This window comes from Arachis duranensis, chromosome 4 (genome assembly GCF_000817695.3).
Source record: "Arachis duranensis cultivar V14167 chromosome 4, aradu.V14167.gnm2.J7QH, whole genome shotgun sequence".
Lineage (NCBI taxonomy): Eukaryota > Viridiplantae > Streptophyta > Magnoliopsida > Fabales > Fabaceae > Arachis > Arachis duranensis.
This window is the reverse complement of record NC_029775.3, coordinates 117,223,680-117,243,849: the sequence shown is the minus strand read 5'-3', so window position 1 is coordinate 117,243,849 and position 20,170 is coordinate 117,223,680. Positions and strand designations below refer to the sequence as shown.

The 20,170-nt window shown below is 35.4% G+C and overlaps 3 protein-coding genes across 3 annotated transcripts; all 3 read left to right on the top strand.

Moving 5' to 3' along the window:
* Positions 1-951: 951 nt before the first annotated feature.
* On the top strand, positions 952-1,663 carry LOC107486635 (histone H3.2). The gene has a single exon (XM_016107194.3). It carries the CDS (start codon positions 1,045-1,047, stop codon positions 1,453-1,455), a length of 411 nt encoding a protein of 136 aa, XP_015962680.1. The 5' UTR covers positions 952-1,044; the 3' UTR covers positions 1,456-1,663.
* Positions 1,664-2,895: 1,232 nt separating this feature from the next.
* LOC107486262 (uncharacterized) lies at positions 2,896-10,880 on the top strand. Its single transcript, XM_052260834.1, has 16 exons — positions 2,896-3,133; positions 3,264-3,309; positions 3,410-3,537; positions 3,698-3,758; positions 3,943-5,446; positions 5,557-5,588; positions 6,067-6,199; positions 6,443-6,540; positions 6,741-6,785; positions 7,528-7,633; positions 8,012-8,138; positions 9,089-9,204; positions 9,323-9,399; positions 9,740-9,874; positions 10,040-10,108; positions 10,422-10,880. Exons 3-16 carry the CDS (start codon positions 3,431-3,433, stop codon positions 10,692-10,694), a joined length of 2,883 nt encoding a protein of 960 aa, XP_052116794.1. The 5' UTR covers positions 2,896-3,133; positions 3,264-3,309; positions 3,410-3,430; the 3' UTR covers positions 10,695-10,880.
* A 357-nt stretch (positions 10,881-11,237) lies between these two features.
* On the top strand, positions 11,238-13,660 carry LOC107486374 (UDP-glycosyltransferase 83A1). The gene is made up of 3 exons (XM_016106910.3): positions 11,238-11,477; positions 11,628-11,963; positions 12,703-13,660. Exons 1-3 carry the CDS (start codon positions 11,345-11,347, stop codon positions 13,554-13,556), a joined length of 1,323 nt encoding a protein of 440 aa, XP_015962396.1. The 5' UTR covers positions 11,238-11,344; the 3' UTR covers positions 13,557-13,660.
* The last annotated feature ends 6,510 nt before the right edge of the window (positions 13,661-20,170 follow it).

Genomic DNA, 20,170 nt, shown 5'->3' with positions numbered 1-20,170 from the left:
TTTATTAAATTTTGTCTTCTCATAAAATGTCTTTATTTATTTATGGGTTAAGTACAATTTTAGTCTCTAAAATATAAGTCAAAATTTTTTTAAGAAAAATCTTAAACGCCTTGACAATATCTCGAAAGATAACAAATCCCTTAAAAAAAAATACCTAACTTGGCCCCTGAATAGCTAAGCTTTATTTTTATAGGACTGATCTCATGTATTTCTTTTGGCATAGGGACTAATTAGTCCCATAAAAATAAAGTATAGAGATCGAATTGGGTATTTTTTATGTTAAGGGCCTTGGGTATTCGCTCTAATTTTTTTGTCCCTAATTTTTTTTCATACAAAATCGCCCTTAAGGACATAATTTTAAAATCGTCCTTACTTTGGATCAAAATTGTACGAGAGTGACGATAGAAATTGAGACAGAAATAAATCGTAGACACCTTCTTCTTTTTTTTTTTCTTTTTCTTCTTCCATTTTCTTTTTGTAAGAACAAAAATACTCTCTTTCTCTTATTATTTTTTTTATATTTTATAATTTTTTTTGTTACGCATAATTTGATCTAAAATTTTAATATTTAAATAAAAAATATAATTTTAAAACAATTTTAAAGTTTAGAAACAATTTTGTATGAAAAAAATTAAAACAAAAAAAATTTTCAATCTATATATTAAGAACTAAAATCCTACTTTTCCTTTATTTATTTATATCGATTATGTGCAAAATATAGCAATTAGCATTTGTCAAGGACAAAGAGCTTAATGAGACAACTCTATTGGTTACAATCTCACTGCCACGGATCGCGATCCCATTCTCCAACTTTAAAAGCCTCACAACCGTCGATAAGCCCTCTCCTCTCCATCAACGGCTACAATCTCCTCAAATCAGTCTCCCCAATACCATTTTCATTTCCCGCCTTTCACCACCCCCAAAATCTGCAGCTATATAACAATTCCCCAATTTCCCATCATTCACACCATCTCTCAAATTCTCCTCACACTTTCTCGAGAAAATCAAATTTCGCATCTTCTCTTCCGTTACTTTCTAATCGACATGGCACGTACCAAGCAGACAGCTCGCAAATCCACCGGCGGTAAGGCTCCAAGGAAGCAGCTGGCAACTAAGGCCGCCAGAAAGTCAGCTCCGGCGACCGGAGGAGTTAAGAAGCCTCATCGTTTCCGTCCAGGAACGGTGGCTCTGAGAGAAATCAGGAAGTACCAGAAGAGCACTGAACTTTTGATTCGTAAGCTTCCGTTTCAGCGTCTTGTTCGGGAAATCGCCCAGGATTTCAAGACTGATCTCCGATTCCAGAGCAGCGCCGTCGCCGCTCTACAGGAAGCTGCTGAGGCTTACCTCGTCGGTCTTTTCGAGGATACTAACCTTTGCGCTATTCATGCCAAGAGAGTCACCATTATGCCGAAGGATATTCAGTTGGCTCGCAGAATCAGAGGCGAGAGGGCTTAAGTTTCGGTCCTGGTAGATTATAGGGTTTTTAAAATATTAATGAATCCCAATTCTATGTTCTATTGTAATGAGGGCTCGTCTTTTGCTGAATTAAAATGTTAATGTGTATCTGCTTTGAGCAAATTATGTGTTAAACTTAGTAGTAGTATCTGATGTCTAGTTTGTATTACTGTTACAACAAAGTATTAGTAGATTTTGAATTTTCAGATCTGACGTTATTACGTTACTAAACTTCTACTTACTTAATTGTCTTTGCATGTAGACCTCACTTGATTTCATTAATGGCTAAGCTTCAGTAGTTTTAGGTTGCTATAACAGTTACTTGAATTTAGCTTTGATTCTTATTCATAGTTCATAAATCTGATCCAATTGGGTTTTATTTGGCTATATCAGCTGTTGATTAACAATTGTGCTTGAGTTATATATCTTGTATTTGTATTAAATTTGATCGGTTATCAATTTCTTGTAGCTGCAATGGTGATGCGGTCTCTACCTAGAATAAAAATAAAATCGTAATTTCCTGCTATTTTTACACTCAATTCATATCAATTGAAGTATTGACTTTGAGACTGAAGATTTTTGAAATTGGTGGCTTTTATTAGTAAGAGCCTAAGAGGGTCCATCTTACTGATGCCGCATTATTGTTCGATTTCTTATTGTTTACCGAATTCGAGAGTCGAAGTTTGATTAATGGATTAAGGGATTAGTGAATTTTATGCAGTCACTAGTTCAGTTGTGTACATTAGCAGAGTACCATATATATGACTATAAAGAATGAATGAGCATTATTTGATTGTGGCTGATGAGTGATGAGCTGTTCTTAAGTAGGATACATCGCTTTTTCAATTTCATTGGGCCCGGCTTGATCCGTGGGATGGAGGCATGGAGCTTTCAACAAGTAATTCATGCGTCACGTATCACTTAAAATAGATTAATATACTGTTTAAAATTTCTAAATTGTACCACTAGTCTCTCAATGTTGTACAAGATACCATTACTATCAATCCATGCAGTTTGCGATAATTAGAATCGAAATAAATTTAAATTAGTGCGGTAATAAATTTAAATTAGTGCGGTGCTAATTGATTTTAAATTAGGTAAAATAAGAAATTTAATTTAAATTGATTTTAAATTTAAATATTTTAAAGATTAATCATAAAAATCTACAATTAATTATTTAATTTTTATGCATGGACATACAGTGGTATATTATTACATCAACAAAAATTACTAATGTTGAAATTCACTATTAAAAACATAAATCTGATAGTTACGCGGTAAAAAGAGCAGCGTCTCGTGAAGTTCTCGTAGTCGTAGATTTTTTATTTTTTCTGGCTTTCAACTCCTTTCATTTCGCAAACACCTTTTTCCTTTTGCAAATCGCAAGTATATATACATTGACTTGAGCTGAACGTGACACTTTTCATTTCCCATTTTCGTCAAACCAATTTTCTAATTGTTTTCTTTCTTGGTTTATTTTTGAAAAACGATAGTTTTCGCCATTCAACACTTTCTGCGCCATGAAAGCCTCCGTCGTTGTCAGCGCCATTGAAATACAGTAGCACCTTCCTCCCGTCCCTCACCTCACAATCACATTTCCACCTCCTCTATTATCATTCCATCATTCATTCAGTCCTTCATTCATTCATTCATTCATTCATTCATTCTCTTGAATCAGGTAAAGATTCTAAAACCTTTTCTTTTTGTTTTTCATTTCCAAGTTGCATGTCCTTTGTTTATGTTTTTCACTTCTAATAGCTTTCTGTATCATCCTTGATGATTGCAATTTTATATCACTTATTACGAAGGTTTAGAAGACAAGAAGGAAGAAAGATAGAAAAGAAAGGGATAAAGGTAAGTGTTTGGTGAGTTCTTGATTTGGTGATGCTATAGTTTAAATTACAACTCACATTTGCTTCTGCGATTTAATGTGATGATTTTGTAGTACATACAGGAGTGAAGAGAAGAAAAAAGAATGGGAGCTGCTTTGTTGCCTGGTGCAGCATTTGGGATTCGTCCCTTTGTTATAAACCAACCTTTTATATGTAGAAGAACAACTTCATTTGCAGCAATTAGAAACAGGTTTGCTTAAAGAATTCATCTTTTTTAGTATCCTTCCACATACTAATTTTTTGTGGAGCCACCTTATACATTTATTCTTATTATTAGTATTTTTAAAAAAATAACTTTATCTACAAGTAGTGAATAAATGCCTAAATCTTCTTTGTTTACCTTATTGCAGGAATTGTTTCTTTGCTGAGAAGAGAATCTCCAGACCATTTTCTATTGTTTACTCTGGAGCTGTAAGGATACTCTTGAATATATTGCTTTTTGAATATTATGATCTAGAATTATTTGTCTTTCTTCTTGTTTGTCAATATTTCTTTCTTTTTTTTTTTTTTTTTTGAAATCTTTATAGGTCCCAATAACATGAGTTCTTGCTTCGTAATAGTTGAGAAATAACCTATATTTTACCCTCTATGACAGAAGGATTCAGATGATTCATTCTCTGAGGCGGTTGTTGGTCAAGATGGTCATTTGGGAAGAAGTGAAGCTACGGGGTTAGAAGATGAATTAACGATGACTAAGAAAGCTCTTGTAGTGGCACAAGCGAAACAAGATGCTCTTGAGAAGGAGAGAGATCAATTGCTTGAAAAACTGGCTCAATCTGAGGCCAAAAAGCCGGAGTACATGTCAGCCATTTCTGATGACAATGAGGTAGCTATACCAGAAGTTGAGGCTGCCAAGTCTCTTTTCCAAAAAGCTCTAAAGGAGTCAGTTGAAGAGAGGTTCGCTTTGGAATCTAAGCTGGTCCTTGCCAAACAAGATGCTATTGATCTTGCTGTGCAGGTTGAAAAGTTAGCAGAGATTGCATTCCATCAGGCAACTATTCATATACTACAAGATGCTCAACTCAAAATTTCATCGGCAGAAACCACAGCCGCTGAAGGAGCTCATCTAATTGAAAAGCGAATCATGGATGCAACTGAAAGTACAGTATCATCCATTGTGGAAAAGTCAGAATTTGCTATAGGGAGAGCCCTAGCTATAGCAGAAGAAGCGAGTGAACATGCAAAAAAAACCACAGAAACACTAATAGATAATGCCTCTCCATTTGATCAAATTGCTTCTGTCCAGGCCGAAAATATGAAGTTGCAGGGAATAATAAGTGATTTAGAATCTCAGTTGATTATTGCAAGAAATGAGGTTAATGGACTGAAGTTGGAAGTGGAACAAACCAGACAACAGCAAAAGGCATTTGAACAAAGAGCTATTGATGCAGAGAGGGCTTTGCTTGATTTTAAGGAGTCAACTGGGAAAAATATTTCGAAGCAGGTAGAGGAGATCAAGACATTTATGAAGAAAATGAAGATCGATGTTACAAAAAGAACAAAGGCAGTTTCCAAGACTTTTAAGACTGACTTGAAGAACATAAAGACTACTGTTGAAGCTGCAAAACAAATGGTGCGTTTGAAAGATTATGCCTACCTAAATAGATTCAAAGCACTTCAGAGATCATTAAAAGCTTCAGAAGACGCTTTAAGGGCATGGAGACAGAGAACTGAAATGGCGGAATCATTCTTATTGAGGGAAAGCCGGCAAGATGAAGGGGATGCGGATTCCATCTATGTTGTTAATGGCGGACGGATAGACCTTCTGAAAACTGATGATTCTCAAAAATGGAAACTGCTAAGTGACGGTCCTCGTACAGAGATACCTCAGTGGATGGCAAGAAGAATTCAGGAAATTTCTACCAAGTTTCCACCAAGAAAAATTGGTGTAGCAGAAGCAATGACATCAAAATTCAGACCCTTAGAGTTACCTAAAGAAGATGAAGTATGGTCCATTGCACAAGAAAAGCCAAAGCAAGGGGATGCTTTAGATGAACATATTGAGAGAGAAACACTCGAGAAAAAGCGAAATGCATTGGAGACCGCTCTTAAAAGGAAGGCTACACAGTTGCAGGGAGACCCTGAACAAACAAAATTAGGTCCGGATGCTATGCTTTTGCTGTGTTAGTGCGTTGCTTGAAATTATATGTAACTTTGCTTCTGGATGGTTTATCTTGTTGGCATCTAAAAATTTTTATAACTTATGCAGAGTCAGCAACTGGAACAGGACGCGAGATTGTGGTTAGTATACCTACTTACCCAATAAGTTGAGAGATTTGGAGTAAATGTAGGACATTAGGTTATTGCTTTTTGAGTTGCTTAGATCTGGTGATTATAATTTAAGTGTTTTGCTAACTTAAGGTACTTGTTAAGAAATAAAAAAGGGGAAATGTTTAATTGAAAAGATTTTAAACTTTCAATACATCGAATGCATTGCACAATTAAAATCCTCCTCTTTTTTTAATAAAAAAAGGAAGAGTTCTGAGTATTTGATACAATAGTGTGGATGTAGAAATGCTAGAGCATTTAGTGCCTTTGCACCATAATGCTGATTTTCATCTAGTACTAATGTAGTATATCATTACATCACATGCATTGTTTATGATTGTCTTCAAGGGTCCATTAACTCTGATATTGCTATTTGTTGTTATGAGCATTAACTATTGAAACTTTTTACCCTCTATAGCGTCATTGCTTCTGATGAATTTATATTTCTCAGTTTCAAGCTTTTAATTGGGAGAGCTGGAGAAGACAGTGGTATTCTGAATTAGCTTCTAAATCTACTGATCTATCTCAAGCTGGTATAACAGCAGTGTGGCTACCACCGCCAACACAATCTGTTGCTCCCCAAGGTTTGACTAGCTCACTTATATATATTTTTTTCATCATTGTGTACCATTGGAATAATAACCTGTTCTGTCCTAGCATCTTGCCACATTTTTTTTACCCAGTTCTATCATTCCTGTGATCTGTCATTATATTTTCTGTTTTATTTGTCATCTCGTTTACTTTCACTTTAAGATGCCATATGTAATATGTGGTCAATGTCAACCCGTGGCACGGCAAGCATTAATGACGGTTTAACTAACATGCAGGTTATATGCCTTCTGATCTTTACAACTTGAATTCAAGCTATGGTACTGTGGAAGACCTTAAAAGTTGTATACAGGAAATGCATTCTCAAGATCTGGTGGTATGCTTTTCTGCTAGCTTTGAGAAACTTACAAAGTTTACATTCGATTTACATTTTCTTTTTAAACTTTCTAGTTGCAACATTCTTAAGTAGTGCCCTTAGGATATTTGTTAGTAAGACCTGTTTTATCTTTCCTATGTTCAAACTTTCAAATGCAAAGTATGGTCGTCAATTTTGAAAGATATTTCATTGGTGAATAGGTCTTGGGAGATGTTGTACTTAATCATCGATGTGCACAGAAACAGGTAAGTTATTTACTGCTTAGTCTAAACTTTTTGTATATATTTAGTGCAAAAGGTTATAAAATCTGTTCTTCGGACATGGGTTATGGGCTAAACTGAAGTCATCGTGGTGTTAGATTGAGTATAAGGGTAGTGTCGGGTCTTAATCACAATACTTATTTTCTCTAATTTTATAATAAAAGATTCTGGTATGTTGAGTTGGAGACACGAAAGTAATTTGTTAATAATTGAATTGCGGCTTGTGGTTTTAGTCAATTATCTTTAGTTTCCTATATCTGTTGTAGCCTAATCAATATAAACGGAGCAAGTAGTCTATAGTTTGGTTCTTGTTTCTCTATTCTGCATCAATTAATTAACCTTTAGCACAAGTTAAAGTTGACCTGTACATTGTTCACACATACTGATCAAATCATTCTTATGTGAGATGTTATAGAGATGTAAAACCATTCTGAGTATCTAATGTTGGTTGTTTATCCAACTCAGCTACATCCTACATGCTAAAACTGGAATTAAGAAATTCTTCTAGTCTTCGCATGTGGTTTATGCTGAAATTTGCTGAAATATGGTCCATCTGTTTCGAAACCTGTGGGTTTGCATACAGTTGCTGTGTTCTGTGATTTGTATGGTCCCTTTTCTTTTTTAGTATTCGAACTCTAGATGGAGAAATCTCTTCATCAATAGGTACACTTCATAATAGAGCGTTGACGAAGGGCTGTCAGAAATTCACAATGTTTACATGTTTCAGAGTCCAAATGGTGTTTGGAACATTTATGACGGCAAGCTTGCATGGGGACCTGAAGCAATTGTATGTGACGATCCCAATTTTGAGGGCCGTGGAAATCCGTCAACTGGTATATCTTTATATATATTATATCCTCTACAGTTTTATCTTGTCTTTTCAGTAAGTTATTTGTGTGAGAAACTGAGGCTGTGGCCTTCCACTCCAAATGATACAAAACCTAATTAAATAAGTATGAGGGAGAAAAAAAAGTATTGAAACCTGTAATTGGTAATTAGTTTGAGTGTTCGCTTTCCGTTGGTCTAAGGTTGGCGTGGTCCTGAAAAGAAGTATGAACTATGGAGTTCCACTTCTCTAATGTGTCATAACTGATACTCCCCCATATGGAAGACAAAAATATAGCACCTTCTCCACAATATGGGAGTGCAAAATGCTTTACCAGGTAATTATTAGGATTTTTATAGACGTTTTTCTGATTCTCTTTATATAGGTGATATATTCCATGCAGCACCAAATATTGATCATTCTCAGGACTTTGTACGGAAAGATATCAAGGAATGGTTAAAGTGGCTTCGGAGTGACATAGGTTATGATGGATGGAGGCTTGATTTTGTGAGGTATTTTTTTTCCATTCTAAGTATTTTGGAGGCTTGAGATAATTCTTTACTTACTAATTTCTACTGAATCTCTCTTGCAAGTTGTATCAATTTATATTATGAGTAAAGAATGGAAAAGATAAGGAAGAATTGTCAGTAAAAGTAAATACAACAGATAAATTGGCATAATCTTCTCCATTCCTTTTATGTAGGTAGCTAGAAAATGTTGGTAGTATATTAATTGATGAAAGAAATATTTTTCATTTTGGCAAACTCATGCAGATGCAGTTGATTAGGGAAAAAGGATCTGGACTCCTCTGCAGTCAATGCTGCAATGTAGTGGAAAAGAGAAATAGCAAACTAGTTGGCTTAGACTTTTTGGTTAAATCAGCCACTTTTGAATAATTATTCAACTTAAAATATTGTAGTCTTTAGTGTCGTATGAACAACTTTTTTTCTTCTTAAACCTCAATTCAAGTACACTGTTGTCCTTTCAGGTTAGAGTCTGAAACACCATTATTTGGCTCTTGCTTGGTAGCCATTGAATAATGATAAAACAGAGCCTGCAAGATTTGTTAGCGTAGTATTGCAAGGAAGAAAAAAAAAAAAACACTTCTCTTGTCTTCAAAGTGTTTAACTCTTAGGGAGCTTTCTTACTAAAAAAATGTCACAGTTTTAAGTTGCACTATGAGAAATGGGAGCTAAATAATGATATAATAGAAAATTCGTATCTTTATATCTGATATCTGTGGTGCTTTGAGCAAACGTGATACCAAAATAGATAAGTTCAATATTTTTAAGGGAGCACAAAATCTTGTGTTTCAGCAGTCTCTCTTTGCAATGCTCTACACATTTTTATTTATATGTTTATTCTTTCATCAAATTGAACATTGAAGTTATTCTAGTTCCTTTGTTTTACAATTAAAATATTATAATATAAAATTTGATTTTTCCTTATTATCTGCCTGCAGAGGCTTTTCTGGTACATACGTAAAAGAATATATTGAAGCATCAAACCCTGTTTTTTCCATTGGAGAATATTGGGACGCCATGAAATATGAACATGGAACTTTGTGTTACAACCAAGGTTCGTTACTTACTGCTTTATCCTCCTTATTATTGGTCCTGCAATAACCTGAAATATATCAACCTCTGAGTTATATACTTTTATCTTAAAAGCTATATTTCAAATTTGTAATAAATAGATGCTCATCGACAACGGATAGTTGACTGGGTCAACGCTACAGGAGGCACTTCAGCTGCATTTGATATGACAACAAAGGTACTCTGTTCCACATCAGTTAATGGTAGCTTCTTGGTAATCTTACATCCAGAAGCTTGCTATTATAATGAAAAATCTATATATAAGGAGACATGAGCTACTATTCAGTCGTGGGAAGCTGATTTCATGGGCAAGAAATTTTCCATATTACCCGATTAATATTAGAAAAATAACAAATTTCCTGGATGGCGTATTTATCAGCCGATTAATATGATGATAAAGTCATGTCGGATTTTCCCTCTATAGAAAGAAGTGGAAAACTTCATTAGAAGGAAGGGAACAAAAAGTGAAAGTCTTGTGGCTAGAATTTAACATTATATTGTTGTATTATGATTTTCAGGGGATACTTCATTCTGCTTTGCATGGTGAATATTGGAGACTGATAGATCCTCAAGGGAAACCTCCAGGAGTAATGGGATGGTGGCCTTCTCGTGCTGTTACATTCGTAGAGAATCATGACACAGGGTCTACTCAGGTATCTATTCTGTCTTTGAAACACTCTCCCTTCTGAAAAAATCACAATTCACATACTAATGCAAACCATGATTCGAAAGTCTGACCTTTTTCTCAATTTGTGCGCTGTTGCCTTGACATTGTTGCATATACTGAAAATGGACATAACATTTCATGTTATTTTCAGGGTCACTGGCCATTTCCACGAGACAAGCTCATGCAGGGATATGCATATATCTTGACTCATGCCGGAACGGTAAGTTCTCAACAGACTAACATCCAATAGACTAATACCTTCTTAATGGATTCAAACCTCGGATAAATTACATTGAGCTCTTCTGAGATTGGGAGATATTATTCGCAATACCTTTATGGCACTTGGTATTCCTTATTTTATAAAATACGACATACTGACCTCCCTTATAAATATGTTATTGATCACCCCAAAATTAAGAATTTGATAACCTCAGAGGAAGTCAATTCTGTTAGAGGACAATCTGTTGTTAGTCTCTTCATCTTTGATGCCCCATATTTATCAATGACTTATATTGTGCTTGAATACTTTGCAGCCCACAATATTTTATGACCATTTCTATGATTTTGGCATCCGTGATGTGATAACCGAGTTGATTGAGGCTAGGAAGCGGGGTGGAATCCATTGTAGGAGCCCCACGAAGATATTCCATGCTAACAATGAAGGTTATGTAGCAAGGGTTGGTGATTCACTAGTTTTGAAGCTAGGACACTTTGCTTGGCACCCCTCTAGGGAGAACTTGTTGGATGGTAGCTGGAAAAAGTTTATTGACAAAAAGACAGATTACCAAGTTTGGTTGAGAGAATGATTTAATACAAATGGATATAATAGATAAACAGAGTAATAGACAATGGATTTCCATAATGATTGATGGAATTGAAAATAGCTTACTGAATATAAAGCACAAAGATCATAGGGAGAAGATAATCTTTTGGTTGTAGTATAGACACCAACAAACATTGTATTAATCCTGTTAAAAGGGATTCCCTTAGGTAATGCCACTTCTAATTGCTGAATTCTATTTGCATACATTTTTTTCCCTGTTAATAAGTAATTTGTAAATATGCTTGATGAAATCAGAGACATGCCCCCTCTGTTTAAATGTCACTCCTTTAAACTTCTCATTTTCTCAATACTCCTTTTTTTGCATCTAGTTAAATATCATTTCACTGGACCCAAACATTTTCCAATATTAAATGGTCATCAACATATAATTCGGTCAATAGTTATTAAATGCTTTAAAAGTGAATGAACTCAATAAAATCATCATTTATTTCGTCAATCTTGACTTGTGTGCCGAAATGCAGCATCCTAAGCGGCAGATCAATAGCATTGGTCACTATAAAACTTGGAAATCAAAACTAACACTATATATAGTACACTTTAATCTTGAGTCCCTCACATAATTCTTTCTCTGAAGAATATTATTTTTCCCAACAAATTAAACAATTCACAAAGATGGGAATCCCTCACTTTCTTTGCATACCATTTCCACTTCTAGGCCATGTGAACCCCCTCATGCAATTTTCTCATGTTCTAGCCAAACATGGCTGCAAGGTCACTTTTCTACACACTGAGTTCAGCCACAAAGGTAATAATGTAACATATGTATGGGCTCAAATATCTTAAAATACCGTAATTAATTTATGTTAGTAATTGTATTATATCATTAGATGAAATGAAATATGAGTTGTAATTTCTCCTCTCAATAACTCAATTCTTCAACTTCAATATTGTTTAGGCTCCAACACCAACGTTGAAGGGTCAAACATTAAGGTTGTGACACTCCCTGATGGTTTGGAAAATGAAGATGATAGGAGTGACATGCTAAGGGTACTTTTGTCCATAAAGAGAACTATGCCTTCATTGCTTCCAAAGCTAATAGAAGATGTCAATGCCTTAGACTCTGAGAACAAAATCAGTTGCATACTTGTTACCACAAACATGGGTTTTGCCTTGGAACTTGGCCACAGATTAGGGATCAAAGGTGCTCTCTTCTCTCCAACTTCAGCTACTTCTTTGGCATGTGGTGTCTTCGTGCAGAGGCTCATTGATGATGGCATTATTGATTCTTCAGGTATGTATAAGGTTTCTTCTTTACCATTGATTCTTGATGCCTACACTATTCACAAAAGAGTGTTGTACATATATATTTATTGTTGATTCCTTACATAGGTGGTTTTTCATATATTTTACAATCATAAGTTCATAACAAAACATTAGCCATCAATCAGTCATCGGTATATAATATGGGAAAGTTTTCAAATGTATTGGAATACCGGTATTCTAATAATTTTAAAGGCTGATTTTAATTAATATGTAATTATATTTTATAATTAAAATCAAAGGTTAAAATTAGTAAAAAAAAAATAAAGAAATGAAGAATTTTTCTTATGATAGTTGGATAACTATCACATGAAATATATCATTTAATACATCCAAAAATCACTTTATAATAGAATTAGTCATATAATATACTTTAAAATATGAAATATATATTAAAAATGTGCAAAGTAATACATGTAAATATACACTTTGTTACACAACTTTGATCACGTTGAGATTTCAAAGCTTCAATTCCAATATTCAAGCAATGTTTTTTGTACAAAAATTAAATTAGCCAATTTGGCATTGGCCTTGGAAAATTGATTGTGTTTGTAAAATTTTCAATTAATTGAATGCACTGAAACAACAATATTTGACCAGACATTATTAATTTCACTAATACTAGTACTTAGAAATGGGTGAAATTAAAATGAAAAACTAAACTAGCAGATACAAACTTTGGGAGTTCAATGATTCCATAATGGTTGCAGGACACCCCACCAGAAAACAACAAATTGAGCTCTCCCCAGGGTTGCCTAAGATAGACACGGCGCAATTCCCATGGCGCGGCGTAAGCAAGCTCTGGTTCACTGAAATTATTAAAGAGATGGAAACACTCAAAGTAGCTCAATGGTGGCTTTGCAACACTATTTGTGATCTTGAGCCTGCAGCATTCTCCATTTCACCAAGGTTCCTACCAATTGGTCCATTCATGGAAACTTATGATAATAACAAGGCTTCTTCTTCATTGTGGCAAGAAGACACAACTTGCCTACATTGGTTGGATCAACAACCAACTCGATCCGTCGTGTATGTTTCGTTTGGTAGTTTGGTTGTGTTGGAATCAAATCAATTCAAAGAACTAGCACTCGCGCTTGATCTCCTTAACAAGCCTTTTCTTTGGGTTGTTCGCGCCAACCATAATAACATTGATTCATCATATCCCAAAGAATTTCATGGAAGTAAAGGTAAAATTGTGGCTTGGGCGCCACAGAAGAGGATCCTAAACCACCCTGCCATAGCTTGTTTTGTCACACATTGTGGTTGGAATTCTATTTTAGAAGGTGTTTGTGGGGGTGTACCATTTCTATGTTGGCCATTTAATAGTGACCAATTTATTAACAAGTTATATATTTGTGATGTGTGGAAGGTTGGATTGGAATTGGAAAAGGATAAGAATGAATTGATTTCAAGGGGTGAGATAAGGAAGAAGGTGGAGCAATTGCTTGGGAATGAAGAAATGAGAGTAAGGTCTTTGAAATGGAGGGAAATGACTTTAAAAAATGTAGGACAAGATGGTCAATCAACAAAGAATTTGATTATGTTTGTCAATTGGGCAAAATAATGGGAGAATGATAAATAATGTTATATATGTTAATTGTTATTTGTCCTAAAAATTGGAGCCCCGTGATGAGGGCTAACTATAATAAAATCTTATGATTTGAATGAGTTGTTTTTTTTTTCTTTGCGACGAAGTTTGAGTAAAATTTCATTTCGGTCCTTAACCATTTTGTTAATTCTCATTCCGTCTTTTATTGACTTGAAAAAGATATAACGACTCCTAACGATTAATTCTGTTAGACATTTTATCCTTTTTATTAATGTCTCTGTCTAGAGATAATAAATTTTGCCTATGTATCACGTTAGTTAATGACGTGTCAAGAAACTATTTCAAAGAGACAAAATGTTCTTTGTCGTGTCAGCAATACGCTACAATAAAATAGGATAATTAAACTCTTCAAAAAAATTTAGAAGACACCTAAATTCCTAACTAATTTAAACATAGACACATAAACCCATAATGAACCATGAAGTAGGACAAATATCCTTAAATTTCAACAAGTCATTATATTTGCTGCATTTGTTACTGGCTTTGGTTGACGGCAGCCTCAGTTCCTTGCTCCTCCTTCTCTTTCTTTTTCTTTGCAAAGTCCTGATATGAGTGCAGGAAAAACTACCTCATCAAGTTCAATAACTTTCAATCATTTTTTCTTGATCTTCAATACAAATTTCATGTCCCATCTTAACAATATCCATCTATTAGTGTTGTGAACGTGATCTTGTTAGATTTTAAACCTTCTCTTCTCATTCATCTCATTCACAAGTTTTCTAACTTCTTTCAAATCGTAGATCTTGCAAAGGTCATTGATTAGCGCATTGTACGTGATCAAGTTCCTAATGCCTTGATTGATCATTATCTGAAAATTCTTTCAAGTCAAATCAATTTTTCATATTTGTATTGTTCATCAATCAAAATGGTGAAAGTAACACCATTCGAGACCAAGAAGAAAGGAATTAAGGCTACTACCAATCAAAGCCAACAACCAGTGCAGTAGTAGGTACAATAACTTGTTAAAAGTTAGGGATATTTGTCCTACTTCATGGTTCATTATAAGTTTATGATTAAATTAGTTAGGGATTTAAGTGTCTCTTAAAATATCTTTTACGATTTTAATTGTCCTGTTTTACTGCAGCATATTGCTAACATGGTAGTGTGCGTTTTGTCCTTTGGATGGTTCCTTAACATGTCATCAATTAATGTGATAGTAGGCAAACTTCATTAGTTCTGGACAAAAAAGTTAACGGAGGGGATAGAATATCTGATGAAATTAATCGTTAGGGATTGCAATGTCATTTGCTTATCAGCGGTCTCAGGATCATTATGTGAGTAAACATAAATCTGATTATCTCTTGCTATAAAATTATTAGAGATTAACTATATATCTGTCGACGTACTAATCACAATAACTTGTGTTAATTGCACAGGAGTCCTATACACAGAGACTAGAGGCTGCGAGTCAGTAGTCTCATCAAGGTGGGGAGGATGTCACCGATGGATCCACAGCTGCAGCCGTCAATCCTGATGCGGTTTGGTGCGAGACAACCTTAGCACCGTACAAGAACCGCGTATACGGGATCAAGTTGTTTTTCACCAGCAGCCTTCGCACATTCACGTTGAGGCTATCGTCAGGCTCTACCACCAGTCGAGTCCGAGGAATGCGTTGATTTGAGCTACAGGTGCAGTAGCTTCAATGCAGCCTTCAACAACAGGCTCAGGTGCTTAACAATTATTGAGAGAGGTATCAAGAGATCCTCACCCATGTGACGTCTACTGATGAGTTTAAGCTGGAGTTTCGGGAGTCAGTGGAGCGGATGCAATCTCAGATAGAGGTGTACAAGGCCCAGATGCACGCCAATAGCATCGACCTTGCTGGTGGCAGCGGTCCTGCTGATGGCATACGGTCATCACCGCCTTCTGCGCCACCGACTTAAGGCCACAGGACCAACGACGATGATGACGACTACCTAGATCTGTAGTTATTTATTTTCTGTTCTATTATTTCATTGTACACATTTGATGTAGTTAATTTTTAATATATTTGAACGGTGTATTATTTATTTTAATTAAATAATAGTTTTTCATTATTTAAGAATTGGCGACTAATTGTGTGAACTGTGTTTGATGGCTACTGTTGCTATGGGGATGGTCGAAATTGATGCCGCTGCTGCGAAACAAGAATAAAAGGAAGTTTGTCGCGTAGTTGAGTCGTGATTGAGGTAGTATTTTTCTCAAAACATATTTTATATCAAAGAATTATTATAAATCGATATTGATGTGAAAATGTATTTTTGTGATTGTGCGAGTCTTATGGATTATTCTGAACTGTTTAGAGAATGTGATTTGATTAACTGTGATTGATTTGATTTGGTTGCTAGAATTCTGAGTTGTGTTGATTTCCTTGAGTTAGTTAAGTTGATTTATTTGTGGTTATGAGCTATAACTAATTTATTAATTGTCGAAAATTGTTTGATTGGTATACGTTGAGAATTATTAAATATTTTGACTGATTGAGAGATGTCTGGTTTGGATGGATCTTTTGAAGGGTGAAAAAAATTCAAATTTCAAGAGAGATGCTGCCAAAATTTTATAAGAACTTGAATAAAAATTGAATGATAATAATAATGGAAACTGGTGCTATTTAGAGACATTGTTTTGAAGTCTCATTTGAAAAATTTGGATTCAAGAATTATGTTTTAAAACGTTTCTGGTAAATTTAAAAGCAATTGAATTTGATTGATAAATTTTAATGGTGGGCGATGTTTGTTAATTATTAGGAATGAGATTTGTGATGATTGTTGATTTAATAGTTGGAGTATGAATTGGTTTGAAGAATGAGTAGAAAAGTGAAATTAGGGTGGTTTAAGTAAAGGATAGTGATGTGATAATTTGGATGGAAATTATGCTGGTTTTAAAACTTGAAATGAGAAAGGGATGTTTTTTTTTAAAGTAAAGTTAAAGTTACAAAATTTTGTGTAAAAAATAATTTTTGATCAAATTTGACGGGACATAACTTGGTTTTTAGATCTCAAAATTTTGTGAAATTTGATTTGAATGAAAATTGGGTTTGTCTAGTTTATGATGTTCGAAAAACAGACAGAAAATAATTTTTGTAACAAATGTTATGAAGGTTTGAAAATGGGGCTTTAAAATTGAAATTCTGAAATTCTGCAGAATTGGGGACTTGCGCATACGCACAAGACGATATGCATCCCGAATTGAAATCGTGCATATGCACGGGACATGCATACGCACGACTATGCTGATTTTTCGAAAATGTTGTTTTTGAATTGTTTAACCTATCCAACCAGTTTGTAAACCCCTTGTAGCCCACATATGAACTCTGATAAACTGTTTTAAGACTTTATATATACTGGGGTTGGATTTTAATGAATTTGAATTAAGTTTTCTATTTGAAACTTACTAAAGGGGATTTTGAGAATGTTGTCAGGATGTGGTTCGTCCTGCCCACAGTGAGGACGGTGGTTTTGTCCCGCTCACAGATAGATAAGTTGAGGTTGAGTATTCCCTCTCTTGTTACAGTTGGCCAAATTTGAGGTTGAGGATTATGTCTCTTGTCACATCGGAGAATTAGATAGAAGGTTGAGGATTCCCTTCGGTTTAATTCCCAACTGTAATAAGGACAGTGATTTTATCCCGCTTATGCCTTGAGGATAATTATCCTTAAGATAAATGTGAAATATAAGGAATTATGAGTTTGAGTTCGATTATGATTATGATTGTGAATGTGTTTATGATTAATAATGGTTATGATTGAAAAATGTGGCAGACAGTATATCCCAGAGCAAATAGACAAGTTGAGGATGAAGGATTCTCTCTCTTACTGTGATAAGAATAATTAATCTTGTAATTGATGTGATTATATAGAATTGCGATTTTGATGTTGATCCCGGTTATATTTGATTATGATTATGACTGAATTGGCAAGGATGGTGACGTTGTCCCGCTTGCGTATTGGTTTAGCATTTGTTCCAGGCAAGGACGGTGGTTTCATCCTACCTATTCATGACTGTGGTGTTGGATGTGGGAAAAGTGGTAGGGCACTCTCCCTCAACTTATCCCCCCACATTCTCTTTTGATGGCGATTTGTTGAATATGAAAAAGGTGGTAGGGCATTCTCCCTGGATATTTTTTCTCATGTTCTCTCTTTGTCTGCAAGGTGGTAGGCACTCTTCCTCAATTTATTTTCCCTGATGAGTGTCTCTAGGAGAACGTGGTATGGCATACTCCCTCGATTATATGCCTCATTGTGACGTGCAACAGAGAGCGATATCCGGGTTAGCTATCGAGTGTGTCGGGCTCTGCCAGTTTAACCGACACGTGAGCTCACGACCAGAAAGACACACATACATCATACTGCATTTGTTTGAGATTGCTTAGGTCTGCATAATTTCTTGGTTTGCTTAATTGATATTCTGTTAACTGTTAATTATACTACTTGTCATAATTGTTGTCTTCGTGTGATTGTTTGAATGTCTGTCTGATTACTTGTGATTGTGACTTATCAATTTGGATAATGGTGGATTGTGGTAGCTTGTAAAAGATCTCCTTATGATGGTTTGAATATGATTGATTATACTTTAGGCTAGAGGTCGTGATTGATTATGTTTTGGGATAGAAGCCGTGATTGGATGAATTATTGGTAAGTTTAGTTAGATTGAAAAGATTTATAAGATGAGCGATAATCACTGCGGTTGAAACCAATTCTCTTTTTATATATCCTCTTATGACAATTCTAAAATTCCTCTGATGAGACCATGTGGTTAGGTTCTCACCCCTACATCCTTATTGTTCTTGTATGGATGACTTGGATATGGCTCGGACTCTGAAAGACAGTACCGAGTTGTTGACCTTGAGAATTCCGAGCTTTCCGTCAAGGAAGATACCACGTCACAGAGAGTATGAACAAGGGGGATGTACCTGCAAAAGGCACTCCGATGCTTAAGTTTGTACTTGTGAACTCAAAGAATGTTCTTTTAAGGATGTAATACCATACCTTTATAGATGGAGCATAAGAGGTCGGTTACATTTGGTCGATTTCGAATTGAAGCCAGTTATCGGTTTTTAATGAGTAATAATGTTTGATTGACCAGTTCAATTTCAGAATGTAGTCCGGTGAAGCTGACCATAACGTATACCACCAAATTATAACGTAGAATGCCGATTTATTCCTCATAATGCCGAGTTATAGCTATTGTTTTGTAACAGCCGTATCATAGCCCCTAAGCTTAGGTTGAGGATTTTTTTTTAATGAAGCAGGTTGAGCTTTTTAGGTGAGCTATAACTCAGTGGGTCAGGTAGTAATGGAGCCCCCAGTTCAACTTACTTTATTAAAAAAAAATTATTGTGAAAAAGGAAAATTGATTTTAAATGAAGAGAGAGAAGTAATTAATGATGGTCATAAGTGGTTTGTCATTTCCAATGCCTTCTGAGCGGTTGATTTGATTGATTCGTGGGTGTGGTGGAACTTAACCGGTGTTGGTGTCCTTTGGTAACTGCATTGGAATTCAAATAGTTTTCGTTTGAGTCATTGTTGCCATTGGATTAAAAGTTGGTTGTTCAAGTTTCAAAAGAAAGAAAGAGCAAACGAGGTACGTTTTAGTTTCTCTTTTCCTCTGTAATTATACTTTTGAGTTTTTTGCTTTTGTGGTTGTTTGTTATGGGTTTTGAGAAAGAGAGGGAGAAAAGGAAAGAGAAAATGGAGAAAGTGGATTGGCCAGATGATTGGGTGAATGAGGATGTGAGGAATCGTGCTTTATTGTTCATAGATGTGAATGTTGTGTAGGAGATAGATTTGAAGAAAATTGTAAAGGTAGGCTCTGGGGTTCATCTGAAATTGTTGCTGTGTTCTAGTGCTGAACGGTTGTATCATAGATCGAAAGATTTTGAATATTTCTTCATGTATAGTTGCATCATAGAGGAGTTGAGAGTGAAACTGCCTTTTTTAGAGTTTCAGTGTCAGGTGTTGAGGCAGTTGAACTGCGCTCCTTCCCAGCTGCACCCCAATGGATGGGCATTTTTTTGAAGTTTTGAGGTTTTAATGGAGTATTTGGAAGAGAAACCATCGCTGAAAATTTTCTTCTCAATGTTTCAAGCAAAAGGCGTTTGGAAAGGTGGATGGATTAACTTGAATAGTTATCCAAGTTTTGGTGTGGAAGATGAGTTTCCCTTTTATTTTGATGATAATTTGCGGGAGAGGTTTCCCCTGTTCTGGTGTTTGGAGCCGCAGAATATTCTCGGCTTGGAGAGAATAAGCTCAAGAAATGAGTGTATAATAGAGTATTTGGTAGAGGGTGTTGGACGAAAAGATTTAATATCCGTTTTTGATTTGCTACAGTGGGATGAAAATAGGTAGGCTGTGATAGATTATTTAGGTAAGCTGGTTTTTGAATAATGTGGTGTAGGTAGAACTAGATTTAGTTTTTGTAACTGTTTGGTCTTTGTGTTTGCAGGTGGGAAGTATCCCGGGGTTTCTGCGGCCACCCTAAGAGCTCGGGTGAAGAGCAAAAACCTTGAGAAGGAGGGTTCGTCTTCAAAGGCCGATAAAGTGGTGGGAGCTGGTGAGGTGGACCAACCGAAACCTAGAAGAAGAAAGGTTA